This window comes from Panthera tigris, chromosome D1, assembly GCF_018350195.1.
Source record: "Panthera tigris isolate Pti1 chromosome D1, P.tigris_Pti1_mat1.1, whole genome shotgun sequence".
Taxonomy (NCBI): domain Eukaryota; kingdom Metazoa; phylum Chordata; class Mammalia; order Carnivora; family Felidae; genus Panthera; species Panthera tigris.
In genome coordinates, this window is record NC_056669.1 from 21,399,265 (window position 1) to 21,419,563 (window position 20,299).

General features: G+C 40.3%; 1 protein-coding gene across 1 annotated transcript; it reads right to left on the minus strand.

The window, feature by feature from the left end:
* Positions 1 to 19,044: 19,044 nt before the first annotated feature.
* Positions 19,045 to 19,989, minus strand: LOC102955174 (olfactory receptor 8B12-like). The gene has a single exon (XM_007074084.2). It carries the CDS (start codon positions 19,978 to 19,980, stop codon positions 19,045 to 19,047), a length of 936 nt encoding a protein of 311 aa, XP_007074146.1. The 5' UTR covers positions 19,981 to 19,989.
* Between the last annotated feature and the right edge of the window lie 310 nt (positions 19,990 to 20,299).

The window sequence follows — 20,299 nt, forward strand, 5'->3', positions numbered from 1 at the left end:
TCCAGAACTTTGGGTCTAAAAGGAAACTCTAACAATGAGATTAAAATGTTATGGAAAAAGACCAGAGTCAGGGAGGTAAAACATGTACCAAATGCAGAGCAGTTTTGGGAAATAAATCAGGGCTCAGAGCCAAACATCCCTGGGACAAAGCATACTATAAGTGGAAGCAGTCCTAGCTGAGTTTTGGATCCCTATTCCTACCCCAAACAACAAAATGCAGGCCTTCGATGCATTTTTTAAAAAATCAAACCAAATTCCACACCAATTAAATGGGTGGCCTGGTCCCACAGTACTCCCTCTCCCCACACACCTCATTCATGAGAGGGCAGCATAAAACCACAGGGCTCCGCCTCCTACTGAGAGAAAGCTGACTGGCACCATTCCAGGTAAAGTCCCAATCTCGGCATTCTCTACCAATAAGGACATATTCAAGGTCAAGTCTCCCTATAATTACCAGTGCCCTGGCCCCTAGCCTGCCATGTTATTCAGAGAATCATCTCTTGCTGCTAGCACAGATACTCCCAAAACTGGAACTGCAAACACTCTCTGCTTGGGGCCAGCTGCGTGAATCCATTGTGTCTTGGGATTCCATCCTGACAGCTGTGTAAGCCCACACTCAGCAATATCATATCACTTGCACACACGACTGCAGAGCACATGCTCACAGGTCCTCCACTGCCTCCACAGAGGCCCTCCCTCAAGAGATTGTTCCCTGCCCAGTGAACTCCTGAGATCTGATGATCCAGTTCATAGCTGTGGGCTTTCTGCTGTTGCTGATGTCCCTGACATTTTCCCAAGAGTTCTACACCAGTGCTTTGCTGTCATGAGCCACTTTTGAATTGCCCGCAGTTTGAAAAGCACTTGTCTGAAGAATACATTTTGAGACCAAAGAAGCATGGGGGAAAAAAAAGAGAGAGAGAGACAGTTCAGCTTAAACTATTACCACTTCCATGATTTTTCAATCAAAATCTAGAAACAAGCTATTTTATCTACAGGTTAATGTTTATTACTTTGAAAAATTAAGTTTCCAATCATGTAGATCTCATTATTGAGGCACAGTAATTTCTTCAGAGACTAGAACCTCTAAAGTTCTGAGGCAAGAGAATTATTGGTTTTGAAATGTTTCACTCCCCACCTCCAAAGCTATTGATTACATATTGTTAGTGCCCAACGTCGCCTGGTACATAATATGTGCTGGATAAATGTTGCTTCTGTTTCTTCTCTACTTTTTTTTCCATCCAAACCATGTGTTGTTTTGGGCTCTCGATTTATTCACCCACTTCACAATCCCTATTAAAGAGAATGTGGAGGGACGCCTGGGTGGCTCAGTAGATTGAGCATCTGACTCTTATGTTCGGCTCAGGTCATGATCCCATGGTCATGAGATCAAGCCCTGTGTCAGGCTCCATGCTGAGCATGGAGCTGCTTGAGATTCTCTCTTTCCCTCTGCCTCTTTCCCCACTTACACACTCTCTCTTTCTAAAAAAAAAAAAAAAAAAAGAGAGAGAATGTGGAACCCCTAGGATGTGGCAGACCTGACCCCCTATTTTTTGTGATGTTGTTTGCTTATTAAATTTTCCATTGAGAGAGCCTCAACCTCATCTTGCCTGTTTCTTCTCCATTAAGTGGGAAAAAGCATCAGTTTATCTAACGTCTTTTTCTAGGAAATGACAATGGGAAAACCAATGCCAAATGCTTTCCCACTGCATTCACTTCTTTCCTCCAACACCACTTCCAACCTGTACCACTCCCCTGCATCTAAACTCAGCTTGAAACAATAAATCCTCTAAAACATACCACCTACCCCAGGAAGTAGACATCAACATCAAACTGTATGAGTGCTGGTGCTGACATGCATGTTAGTTACCAGACATGGGCCACTGCTGGCCTGTCCGGGTCCAATAACTGTTGGGAAAGAGAACTCCCAGACTGGAAGCCTGAATCAGTGCATTTAGCTGGAATGAATGCAGTTCCTTTTCCTATTATGACACAGCAAGGGCCTCCCCTCCCCGCCAGAAAACAAACAAACAAACAAAAAAAACCCTTGGGCACAGTGCCTGTAAAATCAAAAATTTGGAAGGAGGCAAAGAAGTAGCAACCCAAAGAATTACTGATAGATTGTGTTCCATCTCTCGTTTTCCATTCCAGCAGAGGGCCGCCTTGAGAATGCATTCCTGTTCCAGGGCTTCCTATCAGTTTCTTAACATTAACTTCAGTAACCGGCAGAGTGCCTTTGTGGTCAACCCATTTAGGAATCCCCCAGCTCACCACAAGCATGATGAGACTGGCCAATACAAGTTGTGTTTGCCTGCATTAGATCCCTGCCTGTCTATCTATCTGCCTCTACATATCTTCTGCCGTGGAAGGCATCTGTGGCAAAACATTCTCTGTTTCATCTGAATTCCTTTTATTCATGTCACAATCTTTCTTCAAGTGCTCAGTGATCCTTGACTATTCTCTTGAAACTGAGTTGATAGGACACTCAACAGGCTTGGGCCACACTTGGAAATTGGAAGACTTCACTCTTTGGTGGTTCATGTAAGAACCCCAACTTCAGTATCTACAGGTCTTTCCTCATAGGCTGGGCAGTTTCACCAGAAAGGAGACCCTGGTCTTTTAATTTAAGAGGTGGAAGGAAAGTGCCTTAATAATGATGCTGCCAACATTCAGAGAGTTTGGTGACTAACTCCAAGAATTTCACCTAATCCCTGTCTTTTCAGTTTGGTTGGTCCCCTTGCCTAGTGTCTAGAGTCCAGGGGCCCTGTGGTTTAAACTCTTCAAACAGTAAGCCTTAAGATTTCAGCCAGGCTGGAGAAGGGCAGGAAAATTGTGAAATTGTACCTGTTAGGGGAGAGAGAAGATAAGGAAAATAACATACAATAATGTCTCAACAATTTTTCTGGCAGATTAGCTGTAAGTAGCAAGTTAAAGTCTCTAAGCCTCATTTACTTCATCTGTTAAATGGGGTAGCAGAACCCACCTCTCACTGTTAAGTCAGGAAACAGATTCCTTTTTTGGTCCTTACCCATCATATCGATTTTCAAAAGGAAATTTCAATAAATTGTAAGTAGAACATGAAACTTCATATTTCCTTCAGAAAGGAAGAAAGCCAGGGGAAAAGAGGAAGTTTCTGGCATTATGCAAAGTGCTTTCCAGAAATTGTGTCCATTATTCTTAATGGCAGCCAAATGATGTTTATTTCTTTTTACAGGTAACTAAGCTGGGTTTAACAAAGTGAAATAATTAGCTCAAATTCACATGGTTAGTAAAAGACAGAGAAGAGGTGCAAACTCATGTCTACCTTCTCTCAAAAATACTAATGCGCTGTGCTGCCATATATCCAGAACTTTATATTGGAAACTCTGATTACAACATTGTGGTTACAAATTGGGTGGGCTCCAGGCAGGAATTAATTCTCTTATTCTCAGAGAAATTAAAACTGTACAGCAATGTCATTCCGTGCAAAGTATATGGGATTTGGGGCCAGTCAGAGCTGGTTCAAACTCAAACTCCTTCATTTGCTGTGAGAACAACATGAACTCTGCTAGGTAATAGGATTTCTTCTGCCAGTTAAAGGCATTGGCAGTGTCAGTCTCCCAAGGGAGAGGTAGAACCACAAACAAAAGTTGACACTGAGACCCTACTTAGACTGAGGAGGGAGAAGTCGGTCTCCCGCTTTATCTGGACATTGAGACATACACATGTCCAAGTGAGACCCTAAATGCTGAGGATGAGAGAGGGCTTCTTCCCCAGGTACAGGGAGGAGAGTAACCCCTGTGGGGCATGTACTAAATATGAGTAATGACACCCATAAGACACATTCTCCACAAGTGTTCTGTGTTTTGTTTTATCTAGCCTTTATTTTCTGGCCCCATAAAACTGTGTGTGTGTGTGTGCATGTGTGTGCATGCGAGTGTCTTTTTTATTGAGACTTAATGTAGAAACAAGAAAGGGCACAAATCTTAAGTGTCAATGAATGTTTACATATATGTACATCTATATACATGCAGCCCAGGGGCTCCCCAGCCTTTAAAAAAGAAAATAGCAGGGAAGTCATTTTGGAAGTATTATTTGAAAGTCTGTGGCCTCGCCACATGCAGTCATTTTTCCCGTGTTGAGCACGGGAGCATAGGGAGTGGCAACCCTATGAGGCCTGCATCCCATTGGGCAGCACCTATGTGATGTCAGCATCAGGCAGAAGACACAAGGGCAAGAGAAGGAGGAGTCCCAGTGAAGAACCTATGGCATGTGGTCCGATAACTACTCTCTACCCAGAGAATCTCCTTCCAGTTTCAATGTCGAATGTTCTATGGCTGACTTTTAGGAAAATTCTCTCCCCTTTCAGCAGGAAGACTCTTACCCACTGCTTTCTTCACTCCCTTCTGAGATTCAGCAAATGTAAAGCAATAGCCAAGTCACTACAGTATAAAATACAACTTTCATTCATTCATTTACTCTCTTATCACTCATTTATTCATTCGTTTATAAAATCTAAAATTATGTACGGGGCAGCCATTTGGGGCCATATAGCAGTTGGAGATTTAGAAAAACTCCTTCCAGTTGAGCATGCTGGGTTAAAGAAAAATGCATAATTTTGGTGCATGACTGAGCTGCCAGGAAAGTAAAGAGGTTCCTGGGTGGACAGAAGAGACAGGAAAGCAAGAACCATACAAAGCAGGTGAAGGGTAGAGCCTATACGTATCCTGGGGAATCTTCAAGACCAAGTGTTCATATGCGAGGGACTGGAGACAAAGCCTGGGCCCAGGCAGCCTTCCTTCCCAGTGAGTGAAGTAGAAAAAAAGTGTCCCAGGCTCTTCTTAGCATTGGCTGTGGATGAAGCAGTAACACTCCTCTGGGAAATCCTAACTGCAAGCCCACACTTGGATGTATTTGGGGCTGGAATCCACATTGCATGTGACGCCTGAAAATCCCAAGCCAAAAAGTTTCAAAGAAACGAAAGCTTGTGATAACAGGATAAATCAGACTGAATCTCTTCAATAAGGAAGTGAAATTTGGGCAGAAACTTGAGCAAGGTGTGTAACTAGCTGTCCTATTTGGTGGGGTCTTCTCTTATGTAAGTCTTAGCGGAATCTCCACACTATGGGAGAAACCAGGATACCTACCGTTAACACTTCCCAATAGTGCTGTCAACCCAACCTCAGGCATTCAGATGCTCCTGCCCAGGTCTATGCTCCTGAAGGAATTTAGAGTTCATAATGCTAAAGTCAGAGATGATAACCTGCCAGCTCCCTGCTCTGGAAGGTGGCAATATTAAGGGGTGCCACCAGCAGTGCTCAGTTGTCCGTGGAAGAGATATCAGTAGCTCCCACCATGGTTCCAACCAGACAGTAGGGTGATGTGGCCGAGTTTCCAGCTGGCTGCCTTCTCCTAACCCCACTGGGTTCCCAAACCTGGTTCTTTCCAATAAACTCCCTGAAGTTAGCCACAGTCAGATACAGTTCTTTGCACCTAAGAACCCTGCTGGCTATACTGGAAGTTAGCCAGATGGGAAATCTGAGGAAGGGGGTGGGGAGAAAGAGAGCAGGCAGGCTGTGGCGCCCTTTCGTAAACCTCTGTTTCTGCTCATAAACCCCTTCCGCCACCATCTTGGTAATGGGATAACAGACCCTCTTGCTTCCCACAAAGAATTGCGCTCTGTTTAGATTCATTTGTTCCCTTCCAGGGTAATCAGCCTAGTTATGAACGCAACCTACAAATGAGGCCCAAAAGAATAGAAAGAATAAAAGGATAAAATGTAAGCTTCCCAAATATCCAGGCGTGAGTGTCAGGAAAGCTGAGAGCAGCAAGAAGACATCTAAGTGCTCCAGGAGGGTGAGGTCCATTGAAAACTGCCAGTTTTTGTCAGAATTGGAATGGGGCCAGGATAAATGAGAAGGAATCAAGTGTTTCCAGCTCTGTCTGGGAAAAGCAAAGTTAGTAGAAACCACGATACCTACCATTAACAGAAAACAGGCCCATTGCCTTCCATTGCAAGGGGAGTAATTGATTCCAATGGACAAAACAAAACCTCCCCCAACATGCAGAACCTAGAGATCTAGAGAAGTAGAGCAGACAGAGGAAATGCTCCCGAGAAATGGATAATTCAGATGTACTATGTTCTGTTGTTGTTTTTCACTAATGTCACAGCAGTGACATAAAAACATGGCTGTCAGTTGGGAAGAGTACCACACACTGGCAGAGTGCTTCATGCATCCCCCTCAGATCCCTTTGTCAAATGTTTACGCACACCAGCTGCAAGTAAGCCTGTCGTAACATCCCAACACCTGTCCCTGCTTCGCTTTCCCAGCGAGCTTGCCTCAGGATGCTGGAGACTGGTTTGTCCGCACGGAAGTACAGAAGTACCTGGGAATGCGCATTCCTTTGAAGGCAGCCAGGAGTGAATGACCGGTTAGTGTGAAGGCACAAATACTCCAGCTCCCTTAGCATTAACGAAGACAAACTCCGAGGCACGTGAGATAAACTGAAAGATTGCAGTGGGGAGAGTGGACGGAAACATTGAAGTAGAATCTCCACCTTTCCCAAAATGCTGCCCTAACAAGGCTCATTGTGGACGGTGTGCTCTGTACACGCCACTCGGGCCCGAGTCACGGTAGGGAAGGGACACTTCTCATCCAGAGACGGAGAGGCTAAGCCCTCCAGCCTGTGCCCGAGATGAAGCAGCCAGAACAGAGCATAACTCCTGCGGGGAAAATTCACCATTCACTTCTGTTTTGAAGCTCTGTATGTTCTCTTCAAATGTGTCTAAAATCATGCACCTGGAGGGGCGCCGGGGTGGCTCAGTCGGTTCAGCGTCTGACTTCGGTTCAGGTCATGATCTCGCGGTTCGTGAGTTCAAGCCCCGCGTCAGGCTCTGTGCTGATGGCTCAGAGCCTGGAGCCTGTCTCAGATTCTGTGTCTCCCTCTCTCTCTGACCCTCCCCCGTTCATGCTCTGTCTCTCTCAGTCTCAAAAATAAATAAACGTTAAAAAAAAAAAAACTTTAAAAAAAAATAAAATCATGGGCCTGGGAATCAGACACAGCCTTTTAAAAAATCATCTTCTCAAACTCCCGGAGTCTTCATTCTTTCCTCCACTAAGTAGTTATTAAGCATCAAGGGTACTCCAGTTACTCTCCTAAGCAGTTTTGAGATAACTGGACACCATAGACACTGCCCTCAATGAATTCATATTCTTGTGTCAGGATGAGCCCCACAGAAATAGGCAATTGCTCTCTGGTGGGGTAAATATTCTAGCAGGTTAAGTGAAGGGTTCTGTGGAGGAACGTAATGGAGGCACCTAATCTTAATGGGAACAGGAAGATATGGGGATTTAAGTCACACATCTCTAAAGAATTTATCTTAAACAACAGAATGTCTTACCTGCTTCACAAAGACCCATATTTCTCTCTTCTTCCAATTTCAAGGATGCAAAAATTGTAGTAAAATTAATGAGACCGAGCTTAGTGCACACAATTTATGTATCCAGAGGCAAAAGCAGAGGAAAAAGATGTGCAATGGCTCTTCCCTGTCATTGGAGTAAGACATGCAAAGAGAAATGAATAAGGTAAATTGCCTTTAAATAATCGAGATGATTGCTTCTCAGGAGCTAAACCCTTTGTAGTACAGTGTGTCTGACAAAGTGTAGACATTCCATCAAGATATTTATCTGCTGTTAGGAGTATAAATTGGAATAAATTCACAGCATGCCATTTGGTACCTTCCCTGTGGAGAATCTATTCTGAGGAAATTGTCATAAATTCAGCCAAAGATTTTTACACTGAGGTGATAGTCTCAGTATTATTTATTCTGATAAAGCACTAGATGATCTGAAACAAGAAGACAAAAGCTTTACAAAGTGTGATACAGCCATTATGATGAAATAATATGCAGCAAAACTGTAATTTACAGAATAGGGAGAAACAGGGAAAACTCACAGCACATTAAACAAGAAAACATTTTGTGACATTTTGTAACATGGATTATAGAATATAATCCTACTAAAAGAAAATGATTCAAGTTTATTTATTTTGAGAGAGAGTGTGCGTGCATGAGCGGGAGAGGGGCAGCAAGAGAGGGAGACAAAGAATCCCAAGCAGGCTCCATGCTGTTAATGCAGAGCCAAAGCAGAGTTCAAACTCACTAACAGAGAGATCATGACCTGCGCTGTAATCAAGAGATAGACACTAAACCAGCTGAGCCACCCAGGTGCCCCGTGATAGGCTTTATTTTCTTAGAACAGTTTTAGGTTTACAGAAAATTGAGCAGATAATACAGAGAAATCCCATATGCCCCTTCTTCCTCACTCACAGTTTCCTCTGTTATTAATGTCTTGCATTAGCGAGGTACATTCATTACAATATATGAGCAATACTGATAACACTATTATCAACTAAAATCTGTAGTTTGCATTTGTTTTCACTCTTTGTGTTGTACAGTTCTGCGTGCTTTGATAAATGCATAATGTTGTGTACCCAAGATCACAGTATCATCAGAATAGTTTCACTGCCCTAAAAATACTCTGTCCTCCACTTATTCATCCATCTCCCCCTCCCCCATGGCAATCATTGATCTTTTTATTGTTTGTATAGCTTCTCCTCTTCCAGAAGGTTTCCAGTTGGAATCATTCTGTATATAGTCTGTTCAGAATGGCTCCTTTCGCTAAGCAATACGCATTAAAGATTTTCCCATGTCTTTTCATGACTTGATGCCAATTGTATCAATTTGATTGATGATGTTGTTCAGTTTCACTATGTTCTTACTGATTTTCAGGCCGCTGGATCTGTCAGTTACTGACATAGAGGTGTTGAAATCTTCAGCTATAAGAGTGGATTCATCCTTTCTCCTTTCAGTTCTATCAGTTTTTTGCTTCATGTATTTTCGTGCTCTGTTTTCTGGCATGTGAACTTAAGAATTAGCATGTCTTCTGGAGGTGTGATCCCTTTATCATTATGTAATTCCTTCTTTATCCCTGATAAGTTTCTTTGTTCTAAACTCTGATTTGTCTGAAATTAATATAGATACTCTAGTATCTATTAATTAGTGTTAGCATGGTACATCTTTCTCAATCCTTTTAATTTATATTACATATATATGTTTATATACAATATATTGTTTATATTTTATATTATTTATAATAATTATATTATTTACATTATATCTTTATATTTTATATGGGTTGCTTTGTAGGTCACACATCACTGAGTTTTACATTTTATCCACTCTATCAGTCTGTCTTTTAATTGACATATTTAGACTATTTATATTTGTAGTGACTATACGTTGAATTAATATCTATATTTGAATCTGTTTTCAACTTGTTACACTTGTTCTTTGTTTCTTTTTTAATCTTCCACTCTACCTTCTCCAGTTTTTTTTAAGTTTACTTATTATTTATTTTGAAGGAGAGAGAGAACAAACAAGCAGGAGAGAGGCAGAGAGAGAGGGAGAGAGAATCCCAAACAGCCTCTGCACTGTCAGTGCAGAGTCCCACACAGGGCTTAATCCCACGATGGTGAGATCATGACCTGAACTGAAGTCAAGAGTCAGACACTAACCAACTGAGCCACCCAGGCACCCCTTTTTTCCCCTAAAGTTTATGTGCTCCGGTTTTAATTGACCATTTATATGATTCCATTTGTTTCTCCTCTCTTAATATCAAATATGCTTTTTTAAAATTTTTCAGTGATTGTCCTAGAGTTTGAAATATACATTTATAACTGATCTAAGTTTACTTTCTTTTTTTTTTTTTTTTTTTTTTCAGAGAGAGAGGGAGAGAGAGAATCCCAAGCAGGCTCCGTGCTATCATTGCAGAGCCCGACATGGGGCTCAATCTCAAACTGTGAGATCGTGACCTGAGCCCACCCAGGCACCCCTAAGTTTACTTTCAAGTAACACAATAGCACTTGATGGGTACTGAGTTGCCTTATCACAGAGTCTCCCAATTGGTCCTTTCCATCCCTTCTAACATTGCTATCATTCACTTCACCTATCCATAAGCTATAATTACCCAGGTTACCCAATATATTGGTGCTACTATCATTTGAACAAACGTTTATCTATTAGATCAATTAAGAATTTAAAAAATTAATGGTTTGGGGGCACCTGGGTGGCTCAGTCGGTTAAGTGTCCAACTTCAGCTCAGGTCATGATCTCACCATTCACGACTTCAAGCCTCAGCTCGCATTGAGCTCTGTGCTGACAGTTCAGAGCCTGGAGCCTATTTCAGATTCTTTGTCTCCCTCTCTCTGCCCCTCCCCTGCTCGTACTCTGTCTCTCTTTGTCTCTCTCTCTCTCAAAAATAAATAAAACATTTAAAAAACTAATGGTTTTATTTTACATTTATTTGTTCCTCCTCTATGCTGTTTCTTTTTTTTTTTTTTCTTTTTATGTTTATTTTTGAGGGAGAGGGAAAGAGAGAGAGAGAGAGAGAGAAAGAGAAAGAATGAGCTAGGGAGGGGAAAAGAGAAAGGGACAGAAGATCTGAAGAGGGCTCTGTGCAGCACAGAGCCCCTTTCTAGGCTCAAAGTCATGAACCATGAATCATGACCTGAGCCAAAGTCTGATGCTTAACCAACTGAGCCAGCCAAGTGCCCCGCTGTGCCTTTTTTATGCAGATGTCAGTTCCTGACAAAGTTCCCTCTCTGAAGAATTCCTTTAACATTCTTGCAAGGCAGGTTGAGTGGTAACAAATTTCTTTTTTGTTTGTCTGAGAAAGTCTCTAACTCTCCCTCATTTTTGAAGGATAATTTCATTAGATACAAAATTCTAGGTTATAGAGTTTTTTCTTTCAATACTTTGTAAGTTTGTCACTCCACTCTCTTCTTGCTTGACTGGTTTCTGAAGTGTGTTGCAATTCTTGTCTATGGTTTTATGTTGTAATGTAGGTATTTTTTTCCTCTGGCTTCTTTCAAGATTTTCTTCTTGTCTAGTTTTCTGCTGTTTGAATAAGATATGGCTAGGTGTCAATTTTTGGGTATTTATCCTGCTAGGTTTGACTAAGGTTCTGTGTCCATCATTAAATTTAGAAAAGTTTCATCTACTATTATTTCAATTTTTTTCTTCTGTTTCTTTCTCTTTCTTTTTTTAATATTTTTATTTTTTTGGTATTCTCATTATGTGTATGATACACCTTTTATAATTGTCCTATGATTCTTGGCACTCTACTCCATATTTTTTGTTCTCTTTTTTCTCTTTACATTTCAGTTTAGGAAAATTCTGTTGGGATATATATGGTCAAGATCACTGATTTCTTTCCTCTGTCATGCCTTGTCCACTGGTGAGCCCATCAAAGGCAGTTTTCATTTCTGTCACAGTGTTTGGTTTCCTGCATTTCCTTTTGATTTTTTCTTACAGTTTCCCTCTCTCTGCTTATATTACCCACTGTTCGTGCTTACTGTTCACCATCTCCATTAGAACTCTTAGCACATTGACCATAAAGGTGTTAAATTCCTGACCTGAGAACTCCAACATCTCTGCTATATCTGGATCTGGTTCTGTTGCTTCCATTGTCTCTGCAGACTTTTTTTTACATTGGCTTTCAGGGCGTTTTGTTATTTTTTGGTGAAAACTAGGCAGGATGTTTTGGGTAATAAGAACTGAAGTACTTGGGCTTTAGTGTGAGGTTTTATGTTTATCTGGCTAGGAGTTATGCTGTGTTAACTGTTTGTTTAGCTGTAGGTGTCTGAGTCTTCGATTTCCTCTAGTGTCATTTTTATCTCCCCTTTTGTCTTTAGATTCCCCTAGAAACTCTTAATTAAGAGTTTGAACCTTGCTATTCTTTCAACTCAGTGGCTGTTATTATAATTTTTTTTAATGTTCATTTATTTTTAAGAGACAGAGACAGTGCAAATGGGAGAGGGACAGAGAGAGAGGGAGACACAGAATCTGAAGCCGGCTCCAGGCTCTGAGCTGTCAGCACAGAGCCCAACGCGGGGCTCAAACCCACGGACTGCAAGATCATGACCTGAGCCAAAGTCGGATGCTCAACCGACTGAGCCACCCGGTTGCCCCTCAGTGCCTGTTATTATAAAGATTTGTTGGGATGGGAGGACTGGGAGTTGGGTATTTCCCTTCCTTTCTCCAACCTTCACCATGAGAACCTAATGGTGCTCCCTGAGGTAAAGTTCACAAAAGTGTAAAGGTCCCCCTAAGACTGAGTCTTTAAGAGTTTTTAACATTTCAAGCCAGTCCATACTCAGCCTCCAGGGATCCATCAATTACTGGTTAAGTGTTACTATCAATATATGTATATAATCTCCAGCAGCTTCCACTCGAAGTAAGCTGTGATTGTGTATTCTCACCTCTCTCTCCAGTTTTCAGGGAGAGAGTTTGCTCTGTGACCTCAGTTCTCTGTTGGATCTAAGAAGAGCTGTTTGTTTTCAGTTTTCTCAGTTTTTTTCTTAATGTGAGAATGAGTGTGATGGCTTCCAAGCTCTTTACCTCTTAAAGCTAAAACTAACTCCACCTAATTTTTTTAATCAAACTTTTTATTTTTTTATTATTTTTTAATATGAAATTTATTGTCAAATTGGTTTCCATACAACACCCAGTGCTCATCCCAACAGGTGCCCTCCTCAATGCCCATCACCCACCCACCCCTCCCTCCCACCCCCATCAACCCTCAGTTTATTCTGTTTTTAAGAGTCTCTTATGGTTTGCCTCCCTCCCTCTCTAACTTTTTTTTTCCTTCCCCTCCCCCATGGTCTTCTGTTAAGTTTCTCAGGATCCACATAGGAGTGAAAACATATGGTATCTCTCTTTCTCTGTATGACTTATTTCACTCTCCAGTTCCATCCACGTTGCTACAAAAGGCCATATTTCATTCTTTCTCATTGCCATGTAGTATTCCATTGTGTATATAAATCACAACTTCTTTATCCATTCATCAGTTGATGGACATTTAGACTTTTTCCATAATTTGGCTATTGTTGAGAGTGCTGCTATAAACATTGGGGTACAAGTGCCCCTATGCATCAGCACTCCTGTATCCCTTGGGCAAATTCCTAGCAGTGCTATTGCTGGATCACAGGGTAGATCTAGTTTTAATTTTTTGAGGAACCTCCACACTGTTTTCCAGAGTGGCTGCACCAGTTTGCATTCCCACCAACAGTGCAAGAGGGTTCCTGTTTCTTCACATCCTCGCCAGCATCTATAGTCTCCTGATTTGTTCATTTTAGCCACTCTGACTGGCATGAGGTGGTATCTGAATGTGGTTTTGATTTAATCAAACTTTTTAAAAAGAAATAAATAAGCAAATATATGAATGTTTGTTGAATCGATAATGCTTGCCATTCAAGCACCGTAAGCATTAGGTGCTGCTGCCCCAACACAGCAATAAGAAACAAAGACTTGGGTCTTTTATTAAATAATCCCCATCATGGGGACAGAAAATTGGGAGAAACTGAAATGTTACCAGAGCTGAAGCTACCCTGGATTTTCTGTATTTCCTTCTCATTCTTCTTTCCTACTCACACCTTTTCACGTGTCTTGATTTCTCTTCTTGCCCAGCATGTCCTCTACTCACTCCTCTTTATCTTCCATCTCAACTAGAAGATACATCTTTAGATGCTCTTTTACCGAATCTTAAAACAAAAAAGGGAGACCCTAGATCTATAAATAGATAAGTAAATACATAGAAATAGATACAGAGGTATGCTTTTACATGCCTTTTTCTATTTCTGGGAATAGTTACATCTAGGGAATGAACACAGGCATGGGACAATTGAAGTACAAGAAAGGCTTATTTTTACTATATACTTTTTGTGCTATTTAAATTTTTTATCGTTTATGTATTTTCTAGAAAAAGACACAATAATCTCTAACTGATGTTAATCACCCACTCTTAATCTGATCATGTTTTCTATAAAACAAAAACAAAAACAAAAGAAAACTGCAGCAAACACCATATTCAGTACCAAAAGCCTGAATGCTTTTACCCAAAGATCAGAAACAAGGCAGAGATGTCTGTTATTCTCATTTCTACTCATCGTTGTATTGGAGGTCTTAGTGTAATGAGGAAAATGAAAGATCCTTAAGGAAGAATCAAACCTGTCTTTATTTGTAGGTGGCATGATTATATAGAGAGAAATACAAAAAAAAATTTTCCGATTTCCTCTTTGTTAGTCATTAAAATATTTAATAAAAAAATTAGGAAGGTGGCTGGATACAAAATCAGTGCATTTGACCCTTGAACAAAACAGGGGTTGGGTCATCAGCTCCTCACATGGTTTAAAATCCATGTATAGGGGCGCCTGGGTGCCACAGTCAGTTGAGCCTCTGACTTTGGCTTGGGTCATGATGTTGCGGTTTGTGAATTCGAGCCCCACATTGGGCTGGCTGCTGTCAGTGTGGAGCCTGCTTTGGATTCTCTGTTCCCCCCTCTCTCTCTGCCCCTACCCCACTTGCACTCTCTCACAAAAATAATAAATAAACATTTTTTAAATAATAAATAAATAAAATAAATAAAACCCGTGTATAACTTTTGACTTCCCAAAAACTTAACCACTTAAGCCTACTACTAGAAGCCTTACTGATAGCATAAACAATCAATTGTCATATTTTGTATGTTATATGTCTTATATACTGTATTCTTACCATAAAGTAAGCTAGAGAAAAGAAAATATTATTAAGAAAATCATAAGGAAGACAAAATACATTTACAGTACTGTACTGTAAAAGCTCCACGTATAATGGACCCATGCAGTTCAAACCCATGTAATCCAAGGGCCAACTCCATATAAAGATAAAATGCATTCCTATATACTAGTAATAAACAATTGAAAATTAAATTTTAGGGGTGCCTGGGTGGCTCAGTTGGTTAAGCATCCGACTCTTGATTTTGGCTCAGGTCATGATCTCACGTTTCATGAGTTGGGCTCTACACTGACAGCACCAAGCCTGCTTGGGATTCTCTCTCTCCCTCTCTCTCTCTGCCCCTCCCCTGCTCATGTGTGCTATAAATAAATAAATAAATAAATAAACAAACAAATAAATAAAATTAACACAACAAAATGAAATTTAAAAACCCATTTAAAACAGCACAAAAGAGGGGCGCCTGGGTGGCTCAGTTGGTTAAGGGTCTGACTTTACTCTGGAAAGCAGTGTGGAGGTTCCTCAGAAAATTAAAAATAGACCTACCCTATGACCCAGCAATAGCACTGCTAGGAATTTATCCAAGGGATACAGGAGTACTGATGCATAGGGGCACCTGTACCCCAATGTTTATAGCGGCACTCTCAACAATAGCCAAATTATGGAAAGAGCCTAAATGTCCATCAACTGATGAATGGATAAAGAAATTGTGGTTTATATACACAATGGAATACTACGTGGCAATGAGAAAAAATGAAATATGGCCTTTTGTAGCAACATGGATGGAACTGGAGAGTGTGATGCTAAGTGAAATAAGCCATACAGAGAAAGACAGATACCATATGGTTTCACTCTTATGTGGATCCTGAGAAACATAACAGAAACCCATGGGGGAGGGGAAGGAAGGAAAGAAAAAAACAAAAAAGAGGTTAGAGTGGGAGAGAGCCAAAGCATAAGAGACTGTTAAAAACTGAGAACAAACTGAGGGTTGATGGGGGGTGGGAGGGAGGGCAGGGTGGGAGGGAAGGCAGGGTGGGTGATGGGTATTGAGGAGGGCACCTTTTGGGATGAGCACTGGGTGTTGTATGGAAACCAATTTGACAGTAAATTTCATATATTAAAAAATAAAAAAAAATAAAAATAAAAATAAAAATAAAAAAAAAAAAAAGGGTCTGACTTTGGCTCACATCATGATCTTGCGGTTTGTGAGCTCAAGCCCCACGTCGGCCTCTTTGCTGACAGCTCAGAGCCTGGAGCCTGCTTGGGACTCAGTGTCTCCCTCGCTCTCTGCCCCTCCCCCGCTCATGCTCTGTCTCTCTCTCTCTCTCTGTCAAAAATAAATAAACATTTTAAAAAATAAAACAGCACAAAAGGTACCAAATTCCTAGAATAACCATAACATCCCCTCAAAGCAAGTCAAGAATGTTTGTTCTTACCATTTCTGTTCAACACTGTGCTGACAGGCTCCAAACCAACTCCTGTCCAACTAGTCACATAAGATTATCACATGGTCTTCAAATAGAGCCATATAAATACAGCCAGTACAATTTAAAGAAAAGACATGTCCTTTTCTTTAAGTTATTCTAAAACAATTGGATATCTTCATGAAAAAATAAAATAAAATTTCTACTTCCCACCATACATGATAAGCAATCTAAAATTTATCAAAAATCTAAACATTAAAGGAAAAGCAATAAAGCTTTCAAAAGAAAACATGAGAATACATTTATAACTTCATAATAGGTAAATATTAAATAGGATACAGCACTAATACTAAAGGAGAAAGTTGAGAGATTGAGCTTCATTAAAATTGAAACATCTATTACCAAAAAGACATCATTAGGAATGACCATCTGCATGGGCAAACCATATACTGAGCAAAAATAACTGCAGTGTATGTGGCTGAAAAAGGACTCATATCCAGAATATGCTTTCTTAAAACTCAAATTAAGAAGAAAAAGACTTAAGACACTATTTTTGAGTGGGCAAAAGACTTGAACTGGCAGTTCACTTCAACAGGCACTTTGCAAAGGGTGATTGATATCCAAATAGCTAGTGAAGATATTATGAATAGATTATGAATAAATAGATAGCCTGCAAATCAACATTATTACTTATTAGGGAAATGTAAGAAAAAGTCTTAAGTGCTATCACACTACACATCTAAAAGAATAGTTAAAATTAAAAGGATTAGAAAATAATGAATGTTCAGAAGGATGAAGAGCATCCTTACCTGGAAACTGTTGGGAGTGCAAATCAGTTTACACCCTTCGGAAGACATCTTGGTAGTATTTAAGAAGTTTAGATATTTATCTATTCTGTGACCCAGTAAATCCACATCTAGGTATAGACCCAAGAGAAATGAGTATCTTTCAAAGAAACTGTATGCTCAAGAAGTTTTACAGTGTCTTTATTAATGATAATATGCAGAAACTGAAAACAAGCCAAATGTCCATTACGGGGGTTGTTGATAAATAAATTGTTCTGTATTCATATAATGGAATGCTAAACAGCAATAACCAAGAACAGAATATGTACACATATGATGTTATGGGTGAAACTCACACTATACTTTCTATTGAGAGAAAGAATGCAGACATAAAACAAGTAAATACAATATTGAATATTTATATGAAGCTCAAGAATGAGCAAAATGAATCTGTAATGATAAAAGTAAGAATAGTAGCTATTTCCAGAAAAAGAATTGGGAGTAATATTTACTGGGAAGGGGCAGGGAGCAATATTCTGAAATGATGCAAATCTGTCTCTTGGCCTAGATGATGGTTACATAGCCTTATACATGTGAAAAATCATTGACACTTAAGACTTGTGCACTTTTCTGTACATAACTTATACTTCAACTTAAAAGGGGTGGGAATATTTTTTTTATTTACCAAGATTGTGCTGACTTTCCATCAACCTTACAAAACCCTCAACTTAGAAGTGTACTCAATTCAGTGATCTTTCCCTCCATAATATTATCTAAAGCACAGCCCTTCCCTTCACTTTCATTTCTTTTCTTACATGCTCATTGAACGGAACCATTCCAAAGAACAAAACTAAACATTTATCCTAACTTTCCTTTTTTCTAATAGAAGAGAACTTCCTAAGAAAAGTTAATAAGTTAAAGTATCTTGGGGGCGCCTGGGTAGCTCAGTCGGTTAAGCATCCAACTTCGGCTCAGGTCATGATCTTGCGGTCTGTGAGTTCGAGCCCCGCATTGGGCTCTGTGCTGACAGCTCAGAGCCTGGAGCCTGTTTCCAATTCTGTTTCTCCCTCTTTCTCTGACCCTCCCCTGTTCATGCTCTGTCTCTCTCTGTCTCAAAAATAAATAAACGTTAAAAAAAAATTTTTTTAAATGTATCTTGGAAACAGTGCACACACTATTCCTTCTGAAGGAGCTGTTACCACTAATAATATATTCATTGTTCTTTATATAAGCTGTGCCTGATTCTTTATATAGGCTGTGCCTCCATTTACCTAATACTGTGAGTGTATGACCTGTCCTGACACCACCATCTCTTTGCCTTTACCATTAAAAAATCACAGCTATTTGCAATGTCTTAAAATACAATAGCAACTGCCTTCCTGGTGACTAGTTGGTTGGTACTACTCTAATGACTCACATCTGCCCAAAACTATTACTCCATTACTTCGTTCAGACACAAAGTAAGTCTCCAAATTCTACCTTATTAATCTGTAAATAATGAGCGAAGCTTGTATCCAACATTTTTAACTCCCTTAAATCTGTATAACTCTCCATTAGAAGGTCTAACAACTTAGCCTATACCCTTACAGCTCTGCACACTGCCTCAATGGATACGATCCTTGATTCTATATGGAAATTTGGCTCCCACCAAAACACCTTAAGACTTAGCATTTTGCAAGATCAAATTACCACATTTTTAACTTTCAACATTGTTGCAAAAATAACGTTCCAAAGGTTATCTCTTGAAAAGTTGCATGACATTGCTGTAAGTAGGTCAAATGCAATGTGCGTTTTTAAGTGCAAAAAGAAAAAGAAAAACCTTTGAAATGAAATCCACCAGGGAAAAGGTGAATCAAGATAGCATGGCTAAAGGACCGAAGAGCAAAGTAGATTAGAATTCAAGGGCCTAGGCTCGAGTCTGGCAAGGGGTACATGTGTCGCCGTGAGCAACCTACAAATATTTATGAGTCCCCAGTGTGTAACGCAACATATGAAGGGCTAGATTAAATTATTTCTTAGGCTTATTCAAGAGTAGCCATCTACGACTGTGGAAACTATTTTCATAAAACAAATAATGATTAGAATAGTTAGGGTAGAGTAAGGAGTAGAGGGAATAATTATACTTGAGAACAAGTTAAATTTTTCCCTCTAAGTAAAGGAGAACGAGCATTGGCATTTGTTTCCCTCATTGAAAAGAAAAAGAAACATTCTGGCAAACAAAGCTTTGGATCTCCTTTCTCAATCATTTTCACACGAAGAATTTTCTGCCTAAGGTCTTCTTCAGGGCAACTTTGACATCCTTGTTCCTCAGACTATAGATTAATGGGTTGAACATGGGCACCACAGCAGTATAGAATATGGAGGACACTTTCCCCTGGTCAAGGGGTAAAATAGAAGGTGGTTTGAGGTACATAAAAGCTCCTGATCCAAAGAAAAGAGATACCACAATTATATGGGAACTGCAGGTACTGAAGGCTTTGGATCTGCCCTCAGTAGAACTAATATGGAGAATACTAGAAAGAATGAAACCATAGGAGATAAAAATAGTCACAATGGGCACCCCAATGCCAATGGTCACAACAATGAAGACCACCAGCAAATTTATGTAAGAGCTGTTGCAGGAGAGCTCAAGGAGGGGAATGATATCGCACATATAGTGATTGACAAAGTTGTCAACACAAAAGGTTATAAACATTATGTTTCCCATATGGGCAACAGCTCCAAACACTCCCATCCCATAAACACCTAACAGAAGGAGTGAACACACCTGAGGAGACATGGTAACTGTGTATAGCAGTGGTTTACAGATGGCGACATAGCGGTCATATGCCATTGCTGACAAGATGTAGGATTCAGAAAACACAAAGAAACAGAAGAAAAAAAACTGAGTCATACACCCTGCATAGGAAATGATGTTTCTCTCTGCGACAAAACCCATTAGCATTTTAGGGGTCAGAGTCGTGGAGTAACTAACATCTATGAAGGACAAGTTGAAGAGGAAAAAGTACATGGGAATATGAAGGTGAGAATTCAGCCCAATCAGGGTTATCAGGCCCAGGTTCCCCACCACAGTGACCATGTAGAAACCTAGAAACAGGAAGAAGAGGGGCATCTGGAGTTCTGGCTCATCTGTTAAGCCTGCGAGGATAAACTCTGTCACAGAGGAGGCATTATCTGCAGCCATTCTCCTCTAGGAGAGTCTGTAAGGGAAAAAGAAGAGTCACTGAGACAAAGAGAGAGAAGCCACACACCATGGAACTTAAGGGGCTGACATGGAGAAGAAAAGAATGGGAACATTTACTGGCACTGTTCCAAATGTTGTGTGGCATTATGAGTATCCCCATTTCACAGGTGAGGACACTGGACCTAAGTGACTTGCACAAGTCCTGATGCTACTAAGTTACAGCAGGAGGTGAACTCAGGTGGTCTGGCTCCTGGGGTTTGAGCTTTTACCCACTCTGCTAGAGGACAGACCAGGGCAGGCAGGCACTCACCCTCCTCTG

Bases quoted from the DNA above. Each gene is read 5' to 3' on its own strand.
- LOC102955174 (XM_007074084.2), bottom strand. From the start codon at position 19,980: ATGGCTGCAGATAATGCCTCCTCTGTGACAGAGTTTATCCTCGCAGGC.